The sequence below is a fragment of the Myotis nattereri genome (assembly GCF_964212035.1).
Source record: "Myotis nattereri genome assembly, chromosome: 3".
NCBI classification, from domain to species: Eukaryota; Metazoa; Chordata; class Mammalia; order Chiroptera; family Vespertilionidae; genus Myotis; species Myotis nattereri.
In genome coordinates, this window is record NC_138077.1 from 149547857 (window position 1) to 149568579 (window position 20723).

The 20723-nt window shown below is 41.1% G+C and overlaps 1 protein-coding gene across 2 annotated transcripts; it reads left to right on the plus strand.

Moving 5' to 3' along the window:
* The first annotated feature begins 1561 nt into the window (after nucleotides 1-1561).
* LOC308515292 (guanylate-binding protein 1-like) lies at nucleotides 1562-17009 on the plus strand. 2 transcript variants are annotated; one of them, XM_081085933.1, is made up of 11 exons: nucleotides 1562-1741; nucleotides 4685-4893; nucleotides 6273-6400; nucleotides 7521-7630; nucleotides 7877-8073; nucleotides 8658-8900; nucleotides 9973-10253; nucleotides 11043-11255; nucleotides 11649-11751; nucleotides 11991-12184; nucleotides 15928-17009. In XM_081085933.1, exons 2-11 carry the CDS (start codon nucleotides 4704-4706, stop codon nucleotides 16042-16044), a joined length of 1776 nt encoding a protein of 591 aa, XP_080942059.1. In that variant the 5' UTR covers nucleotides 1562-1741; nucleotides 4685-4703; the 3' UTR covers nucleotides 16045-17009. The 2 variants fall into 2 exon arrangements, with proteins under 2 accessions (XP_080942059.1, XP_080942060.1); XM_081085934.1 differs by lacking the exon at nucleotides 1562-1741 and having other exon boundaries at nucleotides 4676-4893.
* Nucleotides 17010-20723: the final 3714 nt, after the last annotated feature.

Genomic DNA, 20723 nt, shown 5'->3' on the forward strand with positions numbered 1-20723 from the left:
TGGATGAGGACAGTGGGGGGGTAAGGGCAGAGGGTGGGGTGGGAACTGGGTGGAGGTGAGCTGTGGGGGAAAAAAAAGAGGGACAAATGTAATAATCTGAACAATAAAGATTTAATAACCACAAAAAAAAAAACAGAAAAAAAGAAAAAAGAAAAAAAACCAACCCAAACTCATATATACAGACAATAGTATTGTGATAACTAGAGGCAAAGGGGGTGGAAAGGTAGAAGGGGATAAAGGAGGCTAAATGGTAGCAGCAGGAGACTTGACTTTAGGTGGTAAACATACAATACAATATACAGATGATGAATTACAGAATTATACACTTGAAACCTATATAATCTTATTTACCAATGTCACCCCAATAAATTCAATAAAATTAAAAAGAAAAAGAATATACCTCAAAGTGATGCTAAATTAATTCCAGTGAGATACTGAACTATTACTCCTGTAACTCTATTCCCTCTTACCCCCTTTTAGTGCTATTTTTTACATATATATTACAAATTACATCTATATATGTAACAACCCCTAACAATATATTTTGAAAGTTATTAACTTATATAATTTTATGTCTTGAAAGAAGCTGAAGGAGAAAGAATAAATGTATAGGGCTTGTTATATTAACTTTCTGACTTACAATATCTGGTTCTCTTTATTCCTATGAGTTCATCTTACTATCAGGTATCAGATCTGTATTCTGTTATTGCTAAACATATCACATTTAAGAATGTCATGGGCCCTGCAATACAATTGTTGTATACAATTGTTTTTTAGATCAATTAAGAGAAGAAAAAATAATAAATCTGCATTTATACTGTATTTTACAATTATACACCAGTTAAGAGAAGAAAGGAAAATAAATCTGCATTTATACTGTCTTTTATCATTACACAAGTCCCTTACTGGTATTCCTTATTTTTCCTTATGGGTTTGTGTTACCATCTGAAGTCATTTGCTTCCTGCCTGAAAGTCTCCTTTTCTGTTGTTTGTAAAGTCAATTTGCTAGCAATAAAGTTTTCTCAATCCCCACACTGTTTCAATAAAATCAGTTCTTTGGGGGAGAACTTCAGAGATCTCTGTGACGATGCACTGCCTGTCTCCCTGAACAAATATCTCTGAGCCACTGCTCCTCCCCTGGGCAGGGGTGGTAGCCTCTGGTCTTCCCCATGTGCCTCTCCCAGCTTGGAAACTCCTTCCTACAAGTGAGCCAAAGGGAGGGTGAGCAGGCCAGGCAATCTCAGCCCCCATCCTTCCTCCCACCTATGCATCAGCTAGAGCCTTAACTCTGTGAGTGGGGCTGGGTGCTGGTTGGGAGCCCCAGGCTCCAGTGTCTGCAACTCAGTGTTGGAGGGGATGAGAAATACTGGTGGCCTGCCTCTCCCAGTGACATACCTTTCCCTGCTTGAAAGAGGGAAGAGGGAGCCACCTCTTGTTTACCACACTCATCAGGAGCCAGGAAGGGGCTTTTGTCAAACTGAACTAGTTAAGAAATCCTGTAAAATCCAGGAACCCTCCCATTTGCTGAGCTTTCAGAAATTCCTTTTATGGTTGTTGAGTCACTGCTTTGTAGCCAGTGCTTTCGGTTTCACGTTACTGAAAACCCTTCACTTCTAATTAAAGTGTTTTCTGAATTCCAGAAAGTCACATCACATCAGAGAGGTGAAATAAAAGTCGAACCATCCAGTGAAAGGCAGAGAAGTAACAAACCACTGCAACCGACACTGAGGGGGGAAAAAAGGTAAGAACTTTATTTTCTCATCAAAGCAGCTTTCTCTCCACCTCTAAAGGACTATACTCTGAGGAATGGAGTCCAGGGTAAGGTTGGGGCAGGGTGGGAAGGATTTACAAGGATCAGTTCTTTTTCCAAAGAACATGAGCATGAGGATAGGTTGCAGCAGAGCCCGCGTGGGACAGGCGGTGAGGTTCAATCCCGGTGATATCTGGTGGCAGCACATCCCTAAGTGTCACTACTGTGCTTGGAGGAATTAGGCAGCAGCAGACATGGGGCTAAGCTCAGAGTTCGAAATGCATTACAATTGTCTTTCTCTTTTGGCCAATATTGTGCTGGCTGCAGACACAGTTAAATTACTGTTGTTTTTATGGAACTTGCTCAGTTCTGATCTGACTGCAGCTGACACACTGAAAGGGCTATAAATATTTATTTTCATGAAAAAAGAAGCATAGATAATGAGATGCAGCGTAAACAGCCACCTGACACTGTTAAAAAAGAAAAAAGAAAAACCTGAAACCCAGAGTGAAAGATGAAGACTCACAAACACACCAGACATTTTAGTCATACAGATGAGCTTTGTTCCAAAGTTAGACTAGATTACTTCCTTCAGAAGTAACCCGTGTTCTGGTTGCTGGATGGAGGCTGGGTGAAAAAGGGGAAGGGATACAAATTGGCAGTTACAAAACAGTCACAGGGAGGTAAACTCCTGCAAACAGAATATAGTCAATAATATTGTAATAATTGTGTATGCTGCCAGATAGGTATTAGACCCATTGAAGGGATCCTTTTAAGGTATACAAATGTCTAACCAGTGGTTCTCAACCTGTGGGTCGCGACCCCTTTGGCGGTCGAACAACCCTTTCACAGGGGTCACCTAAGACCATCCTGCATATCAGATATTTACATTACGATTCATAACAGTACCAACCTTACAGTTATGAAGTAGCAACGAAAATAATTTTATGGTTGGATCACAGCATGAGGAACTGTATTTAAAGGGCCAGAAGGTTGAGAACCACTGGGTATGCTGAAATTCATAATATTAATTGTCAATTATAATTGAAAAATAACAATATTTTAATAAAATAAAATGAAAAATAGCCCCGGTTCACTAGATCCAATTTCTTTGGGCCAACTTCTTTCTTACACCTTACAAGTAGAATTTGGCCCCACTACTTTACTAAAAAGTTTTCTCTTAAAAGAACCTGCATTGCTAAAGCCAACATTTTGTTTATCTGACCTCTCTGTGCTCTCAAGCAGTTTTGTTCTTGCTTTCTGGAAACTGCCTCTGAATTCTTTGGCTTGACATGAACTTTCCTCATTACCTACTTCTCTGACAATCCTCCCTCTCTCTCCTTTCAGCTCTTCCTCTCCCTCTCTCTCCCCAGTTTTCTCCCTTCCTGTCTTTTTCCTGCTTCTCCTTCTCATCTACCAAATGGAAAAACAAAACAAAATAGACAACCTATAAGTGTATGATTAGAAATATATTTTCATCGAACAACCTTCTCCTTAGCTCTCCTGATCTTTTAATCCATATTTCATAGTCTTTGGTTCCCTTACACCACACACATGTATACACAAACATGGTTTTTAGCAACATTCATTATTTGCAGTTGTGCAGTCTTACCCCCTTTTAGTTGAGGCTAATTTTTTGTGAAGTTAATGAAGTTGAAGTATAGGGCCCCTTGCTTGCACAAGCCCATATCAAGGCTTTGTGCAGGTCCCTAGTCATGTTTTTCCTACAGTCATACATTTTTATAAAATTTGCAAATGTAAGTTATATTGGTTCCACTCCCAGAATAGCAGTATAAACAGTTCTGTGAACCCTCGCTTCTGAAAAATAAGCACAACTAGTAGAAAAAAATACATATTTCAAACCTGTGAAAAAATGCCCTACCCAGTTTTCTCAGTGGTTAGAGCATCAGTTCACAGACTGAAAAGTTTTGGTGAGGGCATACGCTGGAGGCAACCAATCAATGTGTCTCTCTCACATCGATGTTTCTCTCTGTCTGTCTCTCCTGCTCCCTTCCACTCTCTTTAAAAAATAATGGAAAAATATCCTTGAGTGAGGATTGACAACAACAACAAATCTGTGAAAATTGTCCAAGAAGCATACATCAAATGATGAAACAGCCCTGACCGGTTTGGCTCAGTGGATAGAGCGTCAGCCTGCGGACTCAAGGGTCCCAGGTTCGATTCCGGTCAAGGGCATGTACCTCGGTTGTGGGCACATCCCCAGTGGGGAGTGTGCAGGAGGCAGCTGATGGATGTTTCTCTCTCATTCATGTTTCTAGCTCTCTGTCCCTCTTCCTTCCTCTCTGTAAAAAATCAATAAAATATATTTTTTTAAAAAATGATGAAACATATATTCACAAAAGTCTTTATTCATACTAGAATTAATGAATAAATATTGAAATTCTTACATATAGCCAGGATGTAAACTACCCTCTAAATCCTATTGTATTTTACATTTACTGTCTAGTCTAAAAATTTTTTTAAATATATTTTTATTGATTTTAGAGAGATGACAGGAGAGGGAAAGAGAAATGAAAACATCAGTGATGAGAGCCCTAACTGGTTTGGCTCAATGGAAAACATCAGTGATGAGAGAGAAACATCCATCAGCTGCCTCCTGTGTGCCCCCTACTGGGAATCAAGCCCACAACCAGAGCATGTGCCCTGACCAGGAATTGAGCTGTGACTTCCTGGTTCATGGGCTAATGCTCAACCACTTTGTCACTCTTTTTTTTAATGAACTATTTCAATTGAACTTCTGTAACTTTCTAAAATACTACAGATCTTCCCCTTATCTATTTCACTGTGGACACAGAACTTTTGGCCATGTTGGGGAATTTTATGACTCTACTTTCTGAATGCAAAATAACCTGGTGAAAGTTCTTGATCTGCTTAGAATGGAAATTCTAATCCATCCCATCTCCTCACTTGCAGATAAGGTGACACCCTGGACATGGCCTCAGACATCCACATGCCAGGCCCGGTGTGCCTCATTGAGAACACTAACACGCAACTAGTGGTTAATCCAGAAGCTTTGAAGATCCTGTCTGCCATTACACAGCCTGTTGTGGTGGTGGCCATTGTGGGTCTCTACCGCACAGGCAAATCCTACCTGATGAACAAGCTGGCTGGGCAGAAAAAAGGTGAGGGGCACCAGCTAAACTCTGCCAGATCCCTTCTCTCCACCCACACTCCCAACATGGAGTATGGTGTTACAGGAAGAGCAAGTTAGAGATGCAGAGGGATATTGAAAGCTAACTTTTAATTTATAGTTATGCTCTTATCTTTACTATAATCTGAAAGAGTCAACTCACTGTCTCTTCCCACTTTGCCTTAATTTCCCTTTTAAAAGCATAAATTTGTATTCCTTTCCTAGAATTTTATATTTAATTTTTTAAAGAATCGCCATATCATTTTCCATAGCAACTGTAGCATTTTACATTTCTCCCAGAAATGCACAGGATTTTAATTTTTCCACATTCTCACTGCCTCTTACTTTTTTTTTTTTTTTTTTGGAGTGATCATCTTAATGGGTGTGAAATAGTATCTCATTTTAGTTTTGATTTGTATTTCCCTAATGACTAGTGATGTTAATCATCTTTTTATGTGTTCATTGGTTATTTGTATATTTTCTTTAAGGAAATGTCTGTTCAAGTAAGTCCTTTGCTCATCTTTTAATTGGGTTGTATGTTTCCTGGGGTTGCATTGTAGGACTTCTTTATATATTCTGGATATCCATCCCTTAACTAAGAAATATTTTCCTCCATTACATAGGATACCTGTTAAACTCTATTGATAGTAGCCTTTGATCCACAAAAGCTTTAATTTTGAAGTCCAACTGATCTATTTTTCTTTTGTTGTTTAGTCTTTGGTATCATATCCAAGAAATCACTCCAAATTCAATATTATGAAGCTTTCCCCCTACGTTTTCTTCTAGGAGTTTTATAGTTTTAGCTCTTACATATAGGTCTTTGAACTATTTTGGTTAATTGTTGTAGAAGGAAAGCTTTCCATTGAGTGAGATGGTCGCTGAAGGCTTTTAATATATATGGCCTTTATTATGTTGCATTAGTTTTCTTGTCCTAATTTGTTAATTGTTTTTATAATAAAAAGGTGTTGAATGTTTTTGTGTATTGGGTATTTGAATTTCTCTGTTTCTCTGTAAATTAATAATGGTTCTAGTTGTTTTTTAAATATGTTTTTATTGATTTCAGAGAGAAAGAGAGAGGGAGAGAGAGAGATAGAAACATCAATGATGAGAGAGAATCATTGATCAGCTGCCTCCTGCACACCCCATACTGGGGATGGAGCCCACAACCAGGGCATGTGCCTTGACCAGCAATCAAACCATGACCGCCTGGTTCATAGGTCAACACTCAACCACTGAGTCAGTGCCAGCCAGGCAACTGGTTGTAGTTTTGTTTTCTCTCTTCTTACCTTGATTATGTTAACTTTTGTCTCCATTTTAAGACATATCTGCTATTAAAACTCCACTCCCTCTATCTTCTCCTCTCCCCCTAAGGCTTCTCTCTGGGCTCCACGGTTCAGTCTCACACCAAAGGCATCTGGATGTGGTGTGTGCCTCACCCTAAGAAGCCAAACCACACTCTAGTTCTGCTTGACACTGAGGGGCTGGGAGATGTAGAGAAGGTAAGTATTAAAGATTCAGTTTGGGAACAATCCCTTAACTTCTGGGTATTCTCTACACTATTTAATTTTTATTCATATAAGAGCTGGCGCTAAACCATATGTGTTTTTTTCATTTCTGTTTACGTGCTAAGAGACCAAGTTTTGCAATCAGGGATCATGAAAATATAAGGCAGAATCATAGAAGTCTATAGTGGTCATTAGATAGTATTCTAATTATTAACAAGAGGCCATAACAGTGATGGCAAACCTATGACACACGTGTCAGAGGTGACACGCGAACTCATTTTTTTGTTGATTTTTCTTTGTTAAATGGCATTTAAATATATAACATAACTATCAAAAATATAAATCTTTGTTTTACTATGGTTGCAAATATCAAAAAATTTCTATGTGTGACACGGCACCAGAGTTAAGTTAGAGTTTTTCAAAATGCTGACACGCCAAGCTCAAAAGGTTCGCCAACACTGGGCTATAAGCTAAGCCAGTTAACACAGATGCATAAAGCTACCACAAACAAAATCAGCCATGAGTCCTAACCTGCAGAGAACTTGAGTTAAGGATTAATGTTAAGAAGTCCTAAATTGTTGTTTAAATATAAACTCTGTCATTAACATGGTGGCTTTAGCAAATTATTTCATTTCTTTTACCCTCAGCTTTCTGATCTGTAAAACCAATGCAAACAATCTATATTTGCCTCATAGTATTGTTTTGACTATTTAATAAAAATGGAAAGTGTTAGGTGAATAATAATGACTAGATAAAATAGCTATAAGTATTATTACTCTTACATAAGTCAATTTTGCTGTAAAAACATAGAGAAAATTAAATTACGTTTAAGGCTTTAGAGTGCCCACCAAGTTGGACTGTTTGTTTTTCAATTATCTGCGAATGGTCATAAGAGGACCTAGTGAGAATCAGTGTAACCAAAAACACTAATCAGAAGACTATTCAAAGTCCAAGTCCTACTAACAACCATTTTCATTTGGATTTGTTTTCCTCTTATAAGATGTTAATCTAAAAAAAGCCACTCAACTAAATGAGCATCTGTTTGCTACTGCTGATCTGGAAAGTACCATGAGAATAAAACATAATCCTGGCCCAAATGTGTTCTGATTTCCAGGGTGACAACCAAAATGACTCCTGGATCTTTGCCCTGGCAATACTGCTGAGCAGCACCTTTGTGTACAATAGCATGGGGACCATAAACCAGCAGGCCATGGACCAACTGCAGTATCCTTTTTGTGGTCCAGAACAGCATCAAATCAGAGGGGAGACTAGTACCTAAATACCAGCTCCCTGAATGTGAATCCTGGCGAATCAAGCACAAAAACAGAAAGTATGAAAAATACTTCAAGGGCAGGAAGAATTAACATTTGGGTTAGAAACAAAGCCAAAACCAAGGTTTGGAATATGTGGGACTAATATGGCATGAGGGGCACTGTACTTTTACACCATTTTCCTTAGTTTGCTACTCAGCTATGTGACAGAGCTGACACACAAAATAAGGGCAAAATCTTCACCTGATGCAAATGAGGTTGAGGATTCAGCTGACTTTGTGAGCTTCTTTCCAGATTTTGTGTGGACACTGAGGGATTTTTCCCTAGAATTGGAAGCAGATGGGCAACCCATCTCAGCAGATGAGTACCTGCAGATTTCACTCAAACTCAAGCAAGGTAAAGGGGACTAAGAATTGATTATTGGGAATCACAAGCCATTAGAAACCATCATCTTATTTTTCTATATAGTGTTTTTATATGTATAGTTTACTATTTCTCAGCTGCCTAGTTCTAAGAATTAATGCTTGTTTAATATCTAAATTCATAGATTTGATTTTGAATTATCTTCTCCCTTGTTTTGAGAACAAGTTTCTTTTTCTTTCACCTTTCCCTGTACGGTGATCAAATTGATTTTTATCTCCCTGCTTAGGGCTTATGATGCTGTAATTAGCCAAAGAATATGGAGTAGAAATGGCATTTATTTAAAGAAAATAGATTAAAGCATGACAATGCAGTAGGGCAAGTGTTGGCAAACTATAGCCCACAGGCAATGCAGCCTGCCAGCTATCTTACAAATAGGTTTTAGTGGATGAATACTATGTAGATTGTCCATGGCTGCTTTCATGCTGTAATAGCAGAATTGAATACTTGCAAAAGAAACCACCTCACCCGCAAAGCCTAATATATTTACCATTTGACCATTTACAGAAAAAGTTTCCAAGCCCCTATATTAAGCAAAGCCCTTTTTTATCTTTCTCCAGGTACCAGTCCCAAAGATAAAAATTTTAACCTGCCCCGACTTTGTATCCGAAAGTTCTTCCCGAAAAAGAAATGCTTTATCTTTGATCGGCCAACTCATCGGAAGAAGCTAGGCCAACTGGAGACAATGCATGATGATGAGCTGGACCCCGAATTCGTGCAACAAGCTGCTGACTTCTGTTCCTACATCTTTAGCAATTCCAAAGTCAAAACTCTTTCAGGAGGCATCCAGGTCAATGGACCCCGTGAGTCCACTTTCCTGTCATTACTCTCGCTGTTAAGGTTAAAGAAAGATGGAATAGCATCCACCTAGTTTCAGCTTTGAAAAATGCAAATCTGCTACTATTACTGTGAAACATCTAGATGACACACATTTCTAATACAGAGTAGATTTTATTAGTCAGATTTCATGAGTGAGAAAAGATAGAAAAGGACAAATAAAGAAGCTCCATTGTTTAAAATTGCCCCAATAAGCTGGACCTGTACTATCCCATATGATAGCTACTAGACAAGTGTAGTAGCAACAGTTATGTAAAATTACATGTAGATTAATGAGAGTTAAAGAAAATTAACAATTCTGATTACATGGCTAGTGGCTCCAATATTGGACAGCACATATAGCACACGACCATCATCACAGAAAGTTCTCTTGGACAGTGTTTAGCTAGAATAAATAAAATGGAGGACTCCTTTTTAAATCTGAGTATTTTAATCTTCACCCAGGGATGTTTTTCAATGAATTTGAGAGAGAGAGAGAGAGAAACATCAATGTGAGAGAGAAACATTAATCAGTTTCCTCCTGCATGCGCCCCAAATGGGGATTGAATCCACAACCTAGGTGTGTGCCCTGACCAGGAATCAACCTACAACTTTTTGGTACAATGCTCCAACCAACTGAGCCACCTGGCAAGGGCAGAAGACTTCTTTTTAATTGTTTCACAAATACTGATTTTATAAATGCTTACCATGGACCAGAACTGATGATAGAGACATAAATGAGAGGTACATTTCCTATCCTAACGGTGCTTAGGGTAAAGCACATGCACTCAATAAACACAGGTGTATGGTGTCTAGAACAGAGGTTCTCACCCTTTGATATGTGTCCATATCACCCAAGATCTTGTCAGAAGAGGATTTAATTCAGTTGATCTGGAGCAAAAGTTGAGAGTCTGCATTTCTAGAAAACTTCTAGGTGATGCTAAGGACACAGATGCTGTGAGCCAAATGAGTGTTGAGAGATACCATCAGATTTATAGAGGATGGACTGTTTCCTCACCCCACCTACAACAAACGTTATCTTTTGTTCTCTATTTGTAGGGCTGGAGACTCTGGTGATGACCTATGTCAATGCCATCAGCAGCGGGGACCTGCCCTGCATGGAGAACGCCATCCTGGCCTTGGCCCAGATAGAGAACTCGGCTGCAGTGAAAAAGGCCATTGCCCACTATGACCAGCAGATGGCTGAGAAGGTTGAACTGCCCACAGAAACCCTCCAAGAGCTCCTGGACCTGCACATGGCCAGTGAGAAAGAGGCCATTGAAGTCTTCATCAAGAATTCCTTCAAGGATGTAGACCATTTATTTCAAAAGGAATTAGCGGTAATTTTTTTCTTATGTTCATATGGATTAGGGTTTCAGAAAGCAAAGTACTACTAGAAAATAAAATGGTTATTTATCACAAGAGAAGGAATTCTTACTAGACTTCGAAATGACAAAAACCACTATTTGTTATTATTATATAAGGTGTCCCAAAATTCAAGCAAGATTTGCAATTGAATTGAAGAACCAATATTATTTTGATTGACTTAAAGTTTGCACTTTTTTTTCCTATAATGCATAAACTAATCCTCTTTCTCATAATTTAGTTAAATGCATGCAGATAACAATCAGAGCTTCTCATCAAGTCACAAGCTTGTTGGTACCAGACAGCAAAGAAAGATGTAGTCTTAGTTATCTTGAGCAGGCTTACATTGAACCACATTTGTTCCATGTATGTACAATCGCTGGTCCAATTTGAAAAGCAGAAGTTTCTTTCTAAAGGTGTATTTGTGGGACTAGAGAACCTAGTCCTGACCTATGTCAATGCCATCAGCAGTGGGGACCTGCCCTGCATGGAGAACGCCGTCATGGCCTAGGCCCAGATAGAGAACTCGGCTGCAGTGCAAAAGGCCATGGCCCACTATGATGGGCATATAGATAGCATAAATGCTAACATAAAGCCAGAAATCTCTGCCATGAACTTCACCTCCAAGAGAAAGGGTCTTCAACAGAAAGACAGGATCAGGAGGAAGGATGTGGTCCTGCTGAGGTGCCTGTTAGTTCCAAAAATCCGGAGGTCAAGCTAACATTTTCTCTGTACTTTTTCTACTTCCTATTTTCACATTAAAGGCCCACCTAGAAAAAAGGCGAGATGACTTTTATAAAGAGAATATGAAAGTATCATCGGATCGCTGCTCAGCTTTACTTAAGGATATCTTCCATTCTTTAGAAGAAGATATAAAGCAGGGGGTTTATTCTAAATCAGGAGGATATCGTCTCTTAATACAGACTATGCAGGAGCTGAAGAAAAAGTATCTTGAGGCACCCAAGAAGGGAATACAGGTAACTAGCATTTATCTGTCCCTGTGTTGCTCCCCTAAACCCCCTACTTCCCTTCCTCCTTTTCTCCCGCCACCTCCTTTCCTTGGATCTGCTCTCTCCATGATGGCATCATTCCTCACACCTATGGGACCACAGCACCAACAGCTCCAAAAGTACAGACCTCACTCAGAGAACAGAGACTCTCAATCTATATTTATAACAGTCACTTACAAAGGTTTCTGCTTCATAGGGTGCCAGGCGTGGCTAACCTGGAGCATATGCCCACCCTGGTCCTTGACCAGCACAAGGACCAGGGCCAAGTGAAGCAATTCCTACAGGAAAAGATGGGGGGCAAATAGGAATAAGCGCTTCCTGCGATTTCCTATTACTAATGCCATTTTCTCTGGGTCCTAGAGTGAAGAAGTTCTTCACGCATACCTGAGCTCCAAGGAGTCTGTGATTGATGCAATTCTACAGACAGACCAGAATCTCACAGAAAAGGAAAAGGAGATCGAAGGTGAGGTGCAAGTCAAGAGCCTAGATAGCCTCAACAGCTTTTAAAAATTTAAATAATTTGGCTTGGAGAACCTGGGTTCCTTTAACAAGAGCCAGATGAGCAAAGATGACTATTACTAGCCAAAGTCAGTCCCAGTGGGGCATAGGCAGTCAGCAGCAACAATAACAGATAAGTTCACCAAGAGGAAAAAGCAAGGTGGTCACCCACATGAATTTGTCTTCTTCCTTTCCTCCTGGCAGTGCAACGTGTGAAAGCTGAATCTGCAGAGGCTGCAGCAAAAATGCTGGAGGAAATGCAAAAGAAGAATCAGCAGATGATGGAGGAGAAAGAAAGGAGTTACCAGGAACATGTGAAACAATTGACTGAGAAGATGGAGCAGGAGAGGGCCGAGTTAAAGGCAGAGCAAGAGAGGGCTCTGTCTCTTAAACTTCAGGTATGTAATGGCATCACCTTGAGGTTTCTCTTTTTCTGTTTTCTCTCCACCCTTCCTGACTTGTTTGTGTGTCTGTTAGAACACGAAACCTGGAAGGACCTTGCTTGCCCACTTATACTTTTCAATCCCTGCCTGTCTGCCTGACTTGGAGCCTGCCTATGTCTGGTTATTAAAAAATTTTTATTATCTTTTATCTCACATCCAGTCCTTTATCAATACAATAGAGTTCTGGTGCATGGAATCGTGCACATGTAGGTCCCTCAGCCTGACCTGCACCGTCTCACAATTTGGGACCGCTCGGGGAATGTCAGATTGCCGCTTTCGACCTGATCCCCACAGATGGACTCCACCAGTGCACAAATCCATGCACCCGGCCTCTAGTATGCATATAAGATCTTTGGTTAATCTCTTCCCACCCTCTGCCCTTCCCCCTTTCCACAGAGATTCATCAGTCTGTTCCATGTTTTCATGCCTGTTCATTGAGCGTCTGCCCCCTGGTGGTCAGTGCACGTCATAGCTACCAGTTGAACAGTCGAACATTCGAATGGTCATTTAGGCTTTCATATATATAGACTAGCGGCCCGGTGCACAAAAATTTGTGCACTCGGGGGGGTTGGGGGGGTCTGTCAGCCCGGCTGGTGCCCTCTCGCAGTCTGGGACCCCTTGGGAGAGAACGACCTGCTGGCTTAGGCCTGCTCCCGGGTGGCAGAGGGCAGGCCCAGTCCCTAGGTGCAGCCCCTGTTTGGGCTCAGAGCAGGGCCAATTGGGGAGTTGGGGCGCCGCCCCCTGTCATACACAGAGCAGGGCGGATTGGGAGGTTTCGATGCCACCCTCAGTCACGCTCAGGGTAGGGCCGATTGGGGGGTTGGGGCACCGCCCCCTGTCACACTCAAGGCAGGGTCGGTGGGGAGGTTGTGGCGCCACCCCCTGTCACACACAGAGCAGGGCTGATCAGAGGGTTGGGGAGCTCCCCCCCCCCCCGTCACGCAGAGAGCAGGGCCCATCAGGGGGTTGGGGAGCTCCCCCCTGTCACGCACAAAGCAGGGCCCATCAGGGGGTTGAGGAGCTCCCCCCTGTCACTCACAGAGTAGGGCCGATAGGGGAGTTGGCACACTGCCCCCTGTCACACACAGAGCAGGGTGGATCAGGGGGTTCGGGCACCGCCCTCTATCACCCACAGAGCAGGGCCAATCAGGGAGTTGGGGCGTCACCACTGTCACACTCAGGGCAGGGTCGATGGGGAGGTTATGGCTCTACCCCATCACACACAGAGCAGGGCCCGTGGGGGGGTGAGGGGGGGGGGGGTTGGGCCACCGCCCTCTATCACCCACAGAGCAGGGCCAATCAGGGGGTTGGGGCGCCTTCACCTGTCACGAACAGAGCAAGGCGGATAGGGAGGTTTTGGCCCCACCCCCTGTCACACACAGAGCTGCAGGGCGATCAGGGGGTTTGGGCGTTGCCCCCTGTCACACTGATCCCAGTGCCAGGAGGCCTCGTGGCTCTGCTGATCCCAGTGCTGGGAGGCATATTACCCTTTTACTATATACGACAGAGGCCTGGTGCATGGGTGGGGGCCGGCTGGTTTGCCCTGAAGGGTGTCCTGGATCAGGGTGGGGGTCCCCACTGGGGTGCCTTGCCAGCCTGGATGAGGGGATGATGGCTGTTTGCAGCTGGTCACACACCCTTCAGGGTGGGGGTCCCCACTGGAGTGCCTGGCCAGTCTGGGTGAGGGGCTGAGGGCTGTTTTCAGGCTGGGACTGAAGCTCCCAACTGCTCCTTTTTTTCTTTTCTTTTTTTTTAATTCTGGGCCAGCTTTAGCTCTGAGGCTCCAACTCTTAGGCCTCCGCTCCTGAAAGCAGGTATCTGGTTTGTTTCGGTTCTCAAAACTCTGTATCAACTCCAGCTCTGAGATCCCAGCCGCCTGAAAGCTGGTTTCTGGAGTTTTGTCTGTATTTGTTACAATGTTTGAAACTGCAGGCTCAGAGGCCTGCAGCGGCAGGCGAGGAACTTTGGAGTCCTCTGTCACTGAAGCAAGCACACCTCATGTTAGTTTCAAGCTGCCTGACTGCCGGCCGCCATCTTGGCTGACAGTTAATTTGCATATTGCCCTGATTAGCCAATGGGAAGGGTAGTGGTCGTATGCCAATTACCATGTTTCTCTTTTATTAGTGTAGACTAGAGGCCCAGTGCACAAAATTTAGTGCACGGGTAGGGTCCCTAGGCCTGGTCAGAGATCAGGGCCAATCGGGGACTTTCTTTCAGCTGCCTGCAGGGAACTTCCCCTGCCTGCCATATTCCAGCTGGGCCCTTCCTTTGTTCTGCAACTCCCCCTGGTGGTCAGCACATATCATAGCGAGCAGTGGAACTCCCAGTTGGTCGAACTCCCAAGGGGAAAACTTGCATATTAGCCTTTTATTATATAGGATTCTTCAATCAATGGTAGCTATTATCTTCCAGGCATTGCAAATATGTCTTATCTGTGACTCTTGCTTAATACTATATGAATCAAGAATTGCTGTGTTAGGTGAAGAAACAGAGGTTCAGAAAAGATGAGCTTTTATAAGGTCACACAGATCAGTAAGATATCTGAACCACCTTCAAACTTAGAGGAATCTACAATCACTGTTTTTCTGTCACACCTGGTATGACTTTGGTTCTAAGAGAACCTTTATGAGCAGAAAGATTCGTTGCCTCTCACACCTGTGTCTGCCACTCCTGACTGCTATGCCCTACTCCTAGTTTGTGTAGTGACTTATATGCAGAGATCCTGTATGGACAGTTAGGAGCTTTGATGTCCTTACTTCTGTCCTGCTACTCTTGCCACCAAGCTGTGGAGGCTTAAATCAAATTCCCTGATCTAAGATTCAGACACTTCCTTTGATTTTGAGAATTTTTTATTTCCGTCATGTGTATGTATATAAAAGTTTGAGTGTGTGTGTGTGTGTGTGTGTGTGTGTGTGTGTGTGTGTGTAAGAGTCTATGAGGCTTGAAAAGAAACATGATTAAGATTGCCCACATAGGTTGAATAGAATTAATGGGAATTTAAGTTTATCAATATATTAGAAGGTATAAGCCAAAATCTCTCTTAGCTAAAGGAGGCTCAAGACAAATAATCATGGAGCTAGGATGTCCAAGTAAAAGTATCCTATGCAATAAAAGGCTAATATGCAAATTGTCCCCTTGACTGGGAGTTTGACCAGGTGTTCGGCTGCTCGCTATGGTGTGCACTGACCACCATGGGGCAGCGCGGAACATGGCAGGTGTTGGCCACCCAGTGCTGGTAGCGGGTGACAGTGGAGTTGCTACTGGCCCCAATGGGCCCTGATGAGAGGAGAACTATGTAAGTGGACGGCACCAGGCCTAGGCGAGTGCAAGTGGGGCCTGATCACCCCACCAATCACCCTGCAGATGGTGACCAATGGCATTGAGGGAGCCCAACAGGGACCAATGACTCAGGAGGAAAGGATTATGAGGGGCCCCAGATGCTGCCCAGTACCCAGAGGTCAGCTGGGACCTGCCTTTCCATACGAGACGCTTGCGCTTCAATTGCCGTCCAGGCCTAGGAACCACACCTTTGCTTGAAATTCATGCACTGAGCCTCTTGTTATGAATATTTATGTTGGAGAAAATTGCAAGAAGAAATTAAATACTCAAAAAAAAAGAATGATGAATGTGGAAACTAGCTAGAAGTTGAGATTTGCTTACTGTTGTACTTGATTTACTTTTTATTTGTCCCTTTTTAGGAACAGGCCATGTTACTAAAGGAAGGATTCCAAAATGAGAGCAGACAACTTCAGAGAGAAATAGAGAATCTCAGGAGTAACATGGAAAGAAGAAGGAACAGATGTATCATAAGCTAAAGACCGAAGGAAAAGAGATTCACTGGTCACTCTACCCAAGGCATAACTCAAGCAGTTTTAGAAACTTGAAAAATGTCACAACTTGAGAAAACATTACCCTCTTTAAGCTGATAAAAGAAATCTACAAAAAACCCTTCACCGAACATACTTAATGATGGAAAACGAAATGCTTTGCCCCTAACCCAGGAAAAAAGCAAGGATGTGCAGTCTCTCCTCTCCAGGTAAACAGTATAATGAAAGGCTTCCTACAATAATGGAAAGAAAGAAGAAAGAAAGAAAGAAAGAAAGAAAGAAAGAAAGAAAGAAAGAAAGAAAGAAAGAAAGAAAGAAAGAGAGAAAGAAAGAAAGAGAGAGAAAGAAAAGGAAAGGAAGGATAAAATAAAAATGCCTTTATTCTCACACACTTTGATTATCCACATAGAAAAATCCCTGGGAATCTACAACAAAATAGCAAAAAACGGCAACAACAAAAATTCTTGGCACAAATACGTGAGTTTAACAAGGTTGTAAGATTCAAGGTCAATACACAAAAGTCCACTTTCAACTGTATTTTTATATAAAAGCAATGGACTGTTGGAAATAAAAATTAAAAAACTATACCACTTACAATAGCTGTTTTTTGAAAATGGAATACTTAGGTAGAAATATAACTAAACACGCAAATGTTCTTCTATGCTGAAAAACATTCTAAGACCAAGAGATTACGGGATCAATCATGATGTATGAATTTCCTTAGATTCCAACTCCCTTGTAGTTTTTATGATGTTACTTTTACTCATTGTAGAGAAGAAGATTCAGGACCCTTATTTTTAGAGTTATCCCTGACAAAAGCATGTGCTTACTATTTTTTAAGTTTCGCTGAGCACTAAAAATATGTCAACTGTGGGGGGCAGAAGGGTATGGGAAGGGGAGTCAATGGGAAAAAAAGGGGATAGCTGTAATACTTTCAACAATAAAGATAAATTAAATATATCTATCCATTGTGTGTTAGGCTTTTAGCCAAACAGAAAGAGGAAAATATATGGCTCAGAACTCAGTGCCACATAATATACCTATTACATACATACACACACACACACACACACACACACACACACACACACACACACATCCTACCCTTCCCACTCACTGTGAGTTTTTTAACAGACAGGATTTCATCAAACACAAGACAGGAAAACTTACTCAGAGATTTTTTCCCCCCAAACTATGTACAAAACTGAGTCCCTAGGGAGTTAGATGAGGCTTCATGAAAAGCAGCCATTGCTACAGGGAACATTCTTTCAAAAAACATTGATTGACTACCTATCACATTCTGCCAAGGAGTGGGAATATAGTTGTAGTCCCTTTCCTAAGGAGCTCATAATCTAGTGGTGAAGACAGAGATTAAATAATACAGAAAACTAAATGCCCAAGAAATTGAGGGGAGAGGATTTCTGATTTAGGAAGGAGTTGATCTAATCCCTCTATCCCAACATATGTCAGATGGCTCCTTAGTTTGTCTTAACCATATTTCTCTTATCAGTCAATTAGTGGAAAAAAGAAATCCAATTTGGGAGAGAGAGATAGAACGAGAGACAGTGCCTATCACCTGGCCCCCCAAAAATATTTAATGAACAGTGTGTCCTGCTCACAGTGTCTCTCTTGGAAATGATTGGTAAAGAAATGAAGAAAGCAACGGGTTTCATCTAGTGGCCCATATTATTATTACTCTTCACAGAACTTCACTACCTTTTGTCACCAGAGTTTGTTCATGTTTATTGTTTGTCTCCCCCACTAGAATACAAGTGGGCAGGAACATTACCTATTTTGTTTATCACGGACTCAGCCATGTAGAAGGGCTCCTGGCATGTAGTAAACCATACTATAAAAATTTTTAAACACACGAGTAAACAACTTAATGAATAGTTTATCATCCCAGCACCATTCCTCATGCTTCTCCCTGAAAGTTTATCATTTGATTATTTAATATCATATTGAATATTACAGGAATTGGCTAGTTATCTAAATTCTTGTACTTTTTAGAGTACAGTCTTCTCCTTCTCCATGTCTGTCTCCATAAAGGATTTCTTCATTATTCCTTCGTTATAGACCTACAGAACCTAGTGTTGACTTACGTTCCTGCCATTGCTCTGGGGATCTAGCTGACAGAAAGCATGTTGTGCTGCCAGCAGCAGTGCCAAAAAGACATTGCACACTAGGACAAATTGAAGGAGCAAAGGGCAGTCCCCACTGAAACCCTCCAGGAGCTGAGAGCCTGCAGAAAGCCTTAGGAGAGAGGCCTCTAAAAGCTTTAGAGCTCCGTCCTGCATGTGAACCAGGAATTCCGGAGGCGAAGCCACACTGAGAGAGGAAACATTCCCTTCATGAGAAGGGCAATTCCTACCAGGTTCTAGCAGGGATTCTCACTTCTGCAGCGACATATTCAAACACTATTAGCCGGAAGCCACACACCGATTCCACGCCCTTTTAAAAATTGTTCAGAGACTGAAAAATTTCTTACGGACTAAAGTAACGACTTCTAATATTAAATTGCTGTCAATCCACTCAAATGCGCATGTGGGTAGACAGACAAGAAGGCAGATAGATAAATAGATACATAGTTACCCTGGGCAGCTTTTCTGTGGCTAAATGTACAATGTCTATTATGATATGTAACGTTTGTACAGCTATTATTACCTGGTTTGAAAGCATCAATTTAATTTCATAATACATACAAAAAATCTTGCATTTAAAATAACTATATGAGGTTGAAAATGGACATAACTCTTTTTTGATAAATATAATTGTATATATTTAATATGTGAAATATGATTTTATTTCAGTATTATTTTTTAAATGTTTTTATTGATATTTAGAGAGAGAAGAGAAGAAAGGGATAGAGAGATAGAAACATCAATGATAGAGATACATAGATTGGCTGCCTACTGGGGATCGAGCTCGCAACCCAGACATCTGGCTTCACCAGGAATCAATCTGATGACTTCTTGGTTCATGGGTTATTTTGGGGGGAGTGGGTGGAGTGATAAAAATTTCTTATTGATTATACTGATGGTTACACAAATACAAATAAAACCATTACACTGTAACTTTTGATTTATGAATTGCATGGCATATGATCTATATCCCAATAAACCTGTCTGGTTGAGTATTTTTAAGAAGGTTATATAACCTGCACTCATGTGGTGGTGGTGGTGATTTTAGTCAATCTTGTCATCTTCTGAGGCCTCCTTTTTTCTAAGACTTTTTCTTTTTAATGTATCTCCAGTTGCTAACTACTATTCATTATTATGTACAGCAGTATAGGTGACCCGGTGACTAGTCCATTATGCCAAACCAGGTTTCTGTCCTGCATTTGTATAATTCAACAACCCTTTAATATATTCTGCTGAACAAAGGTCATCTTCTAGGTGTCATCACTATAAACAACCTGCCCAAATTAGCACATTCCTGCATGCACAGTGTAAGGCTCATCCATGAAGTCCACAGTGGATTCAATCAGAATCTATGGTGAACTAAGCAAAAAAAATGGGATCGGTGCTGTATGTAAATTATATTCACCCTTGAAAACCCCTTGCAGTCCTGTGTCTGTTTTAATAGAAACATGTACCTACTTAATCAGGTACATTACTTTTCCTCCAAAACCAAGGGATTAAGAGATGACTTATTTATTATAACAAACTATCTTTCTTACCTTCATTACTTTTTTTCCCTTCAGATTATCCTGTCTACATGCATTTCGTAATGAGACTTTAAATTATGGCAGGCTAGATATGCGGGAAACCTTCCCCCTAAAAAAATCTATAAATGCCAAAATAAATATTACTAACATTTTGAAATCTATCAGTGTGTTTGCAAGAATATAAAGTTGAAGGAATTAAATAAAGAAAATCATGGTAGTACCTGGAAGCTGAAGCTGTGACCATTCTGAAGCATGTGCCCATCTTTGACTCTTAATGACCATAAGAAGAGCAGAGGAGGAAGTCTTGGTGCTGAGATCAGTAGGTTTTACTAATTGGAAACTTAGAATGATTTGGAAATTCTCCCAGGGAAGGATAGGCTAAGTATCTGTTTATAGCAGAGGAAAAATTACCAGATTGACCTGCATTAGAATTTAAAAATAAAAGCTTTCCCTTACCTGAGTGTTGGATTGAACTTACCTACATTACAGGTGTGGTTTCAGAAACTACTTAAAATGAGCTGGTGTGGATAGGGCCCCAGGGCACCTGGCAGCAGCAAGTCCTTTTTGTAAGGCTGTGTTCAACTTAGACTCAGAGGATTCCCACAGAACAGTCCAGAGAAACATGGGGCCAAAACGCAAACTCAGACAATGGTGCAATTCACAGAAGCAAGAGATAGAAACTAATGAACAAATGGCAGAAAGACCAACTAAGATTCCAGACACTATAATTTTGACCTCCGGTTATAAGATAAGATGATTACACTCTTTAATAATATAAGAATATTTCAAGAGACAAGATGTCATAAAATACTATAAAGCAGATTTTGAAAAGACAAATGTTTAAACACAAAAGGTTGTTCTTGAATGGATAATATAATGAACCTTTACAAGATAACAATAACCTTATTGTTATAGTTATCAGGTTAATTGTTGATCATTAACTATCACGTACCCACTTAAGTAACAGAAGTGTGTGTTGGAGGAGACAAAAAGGAGAGGA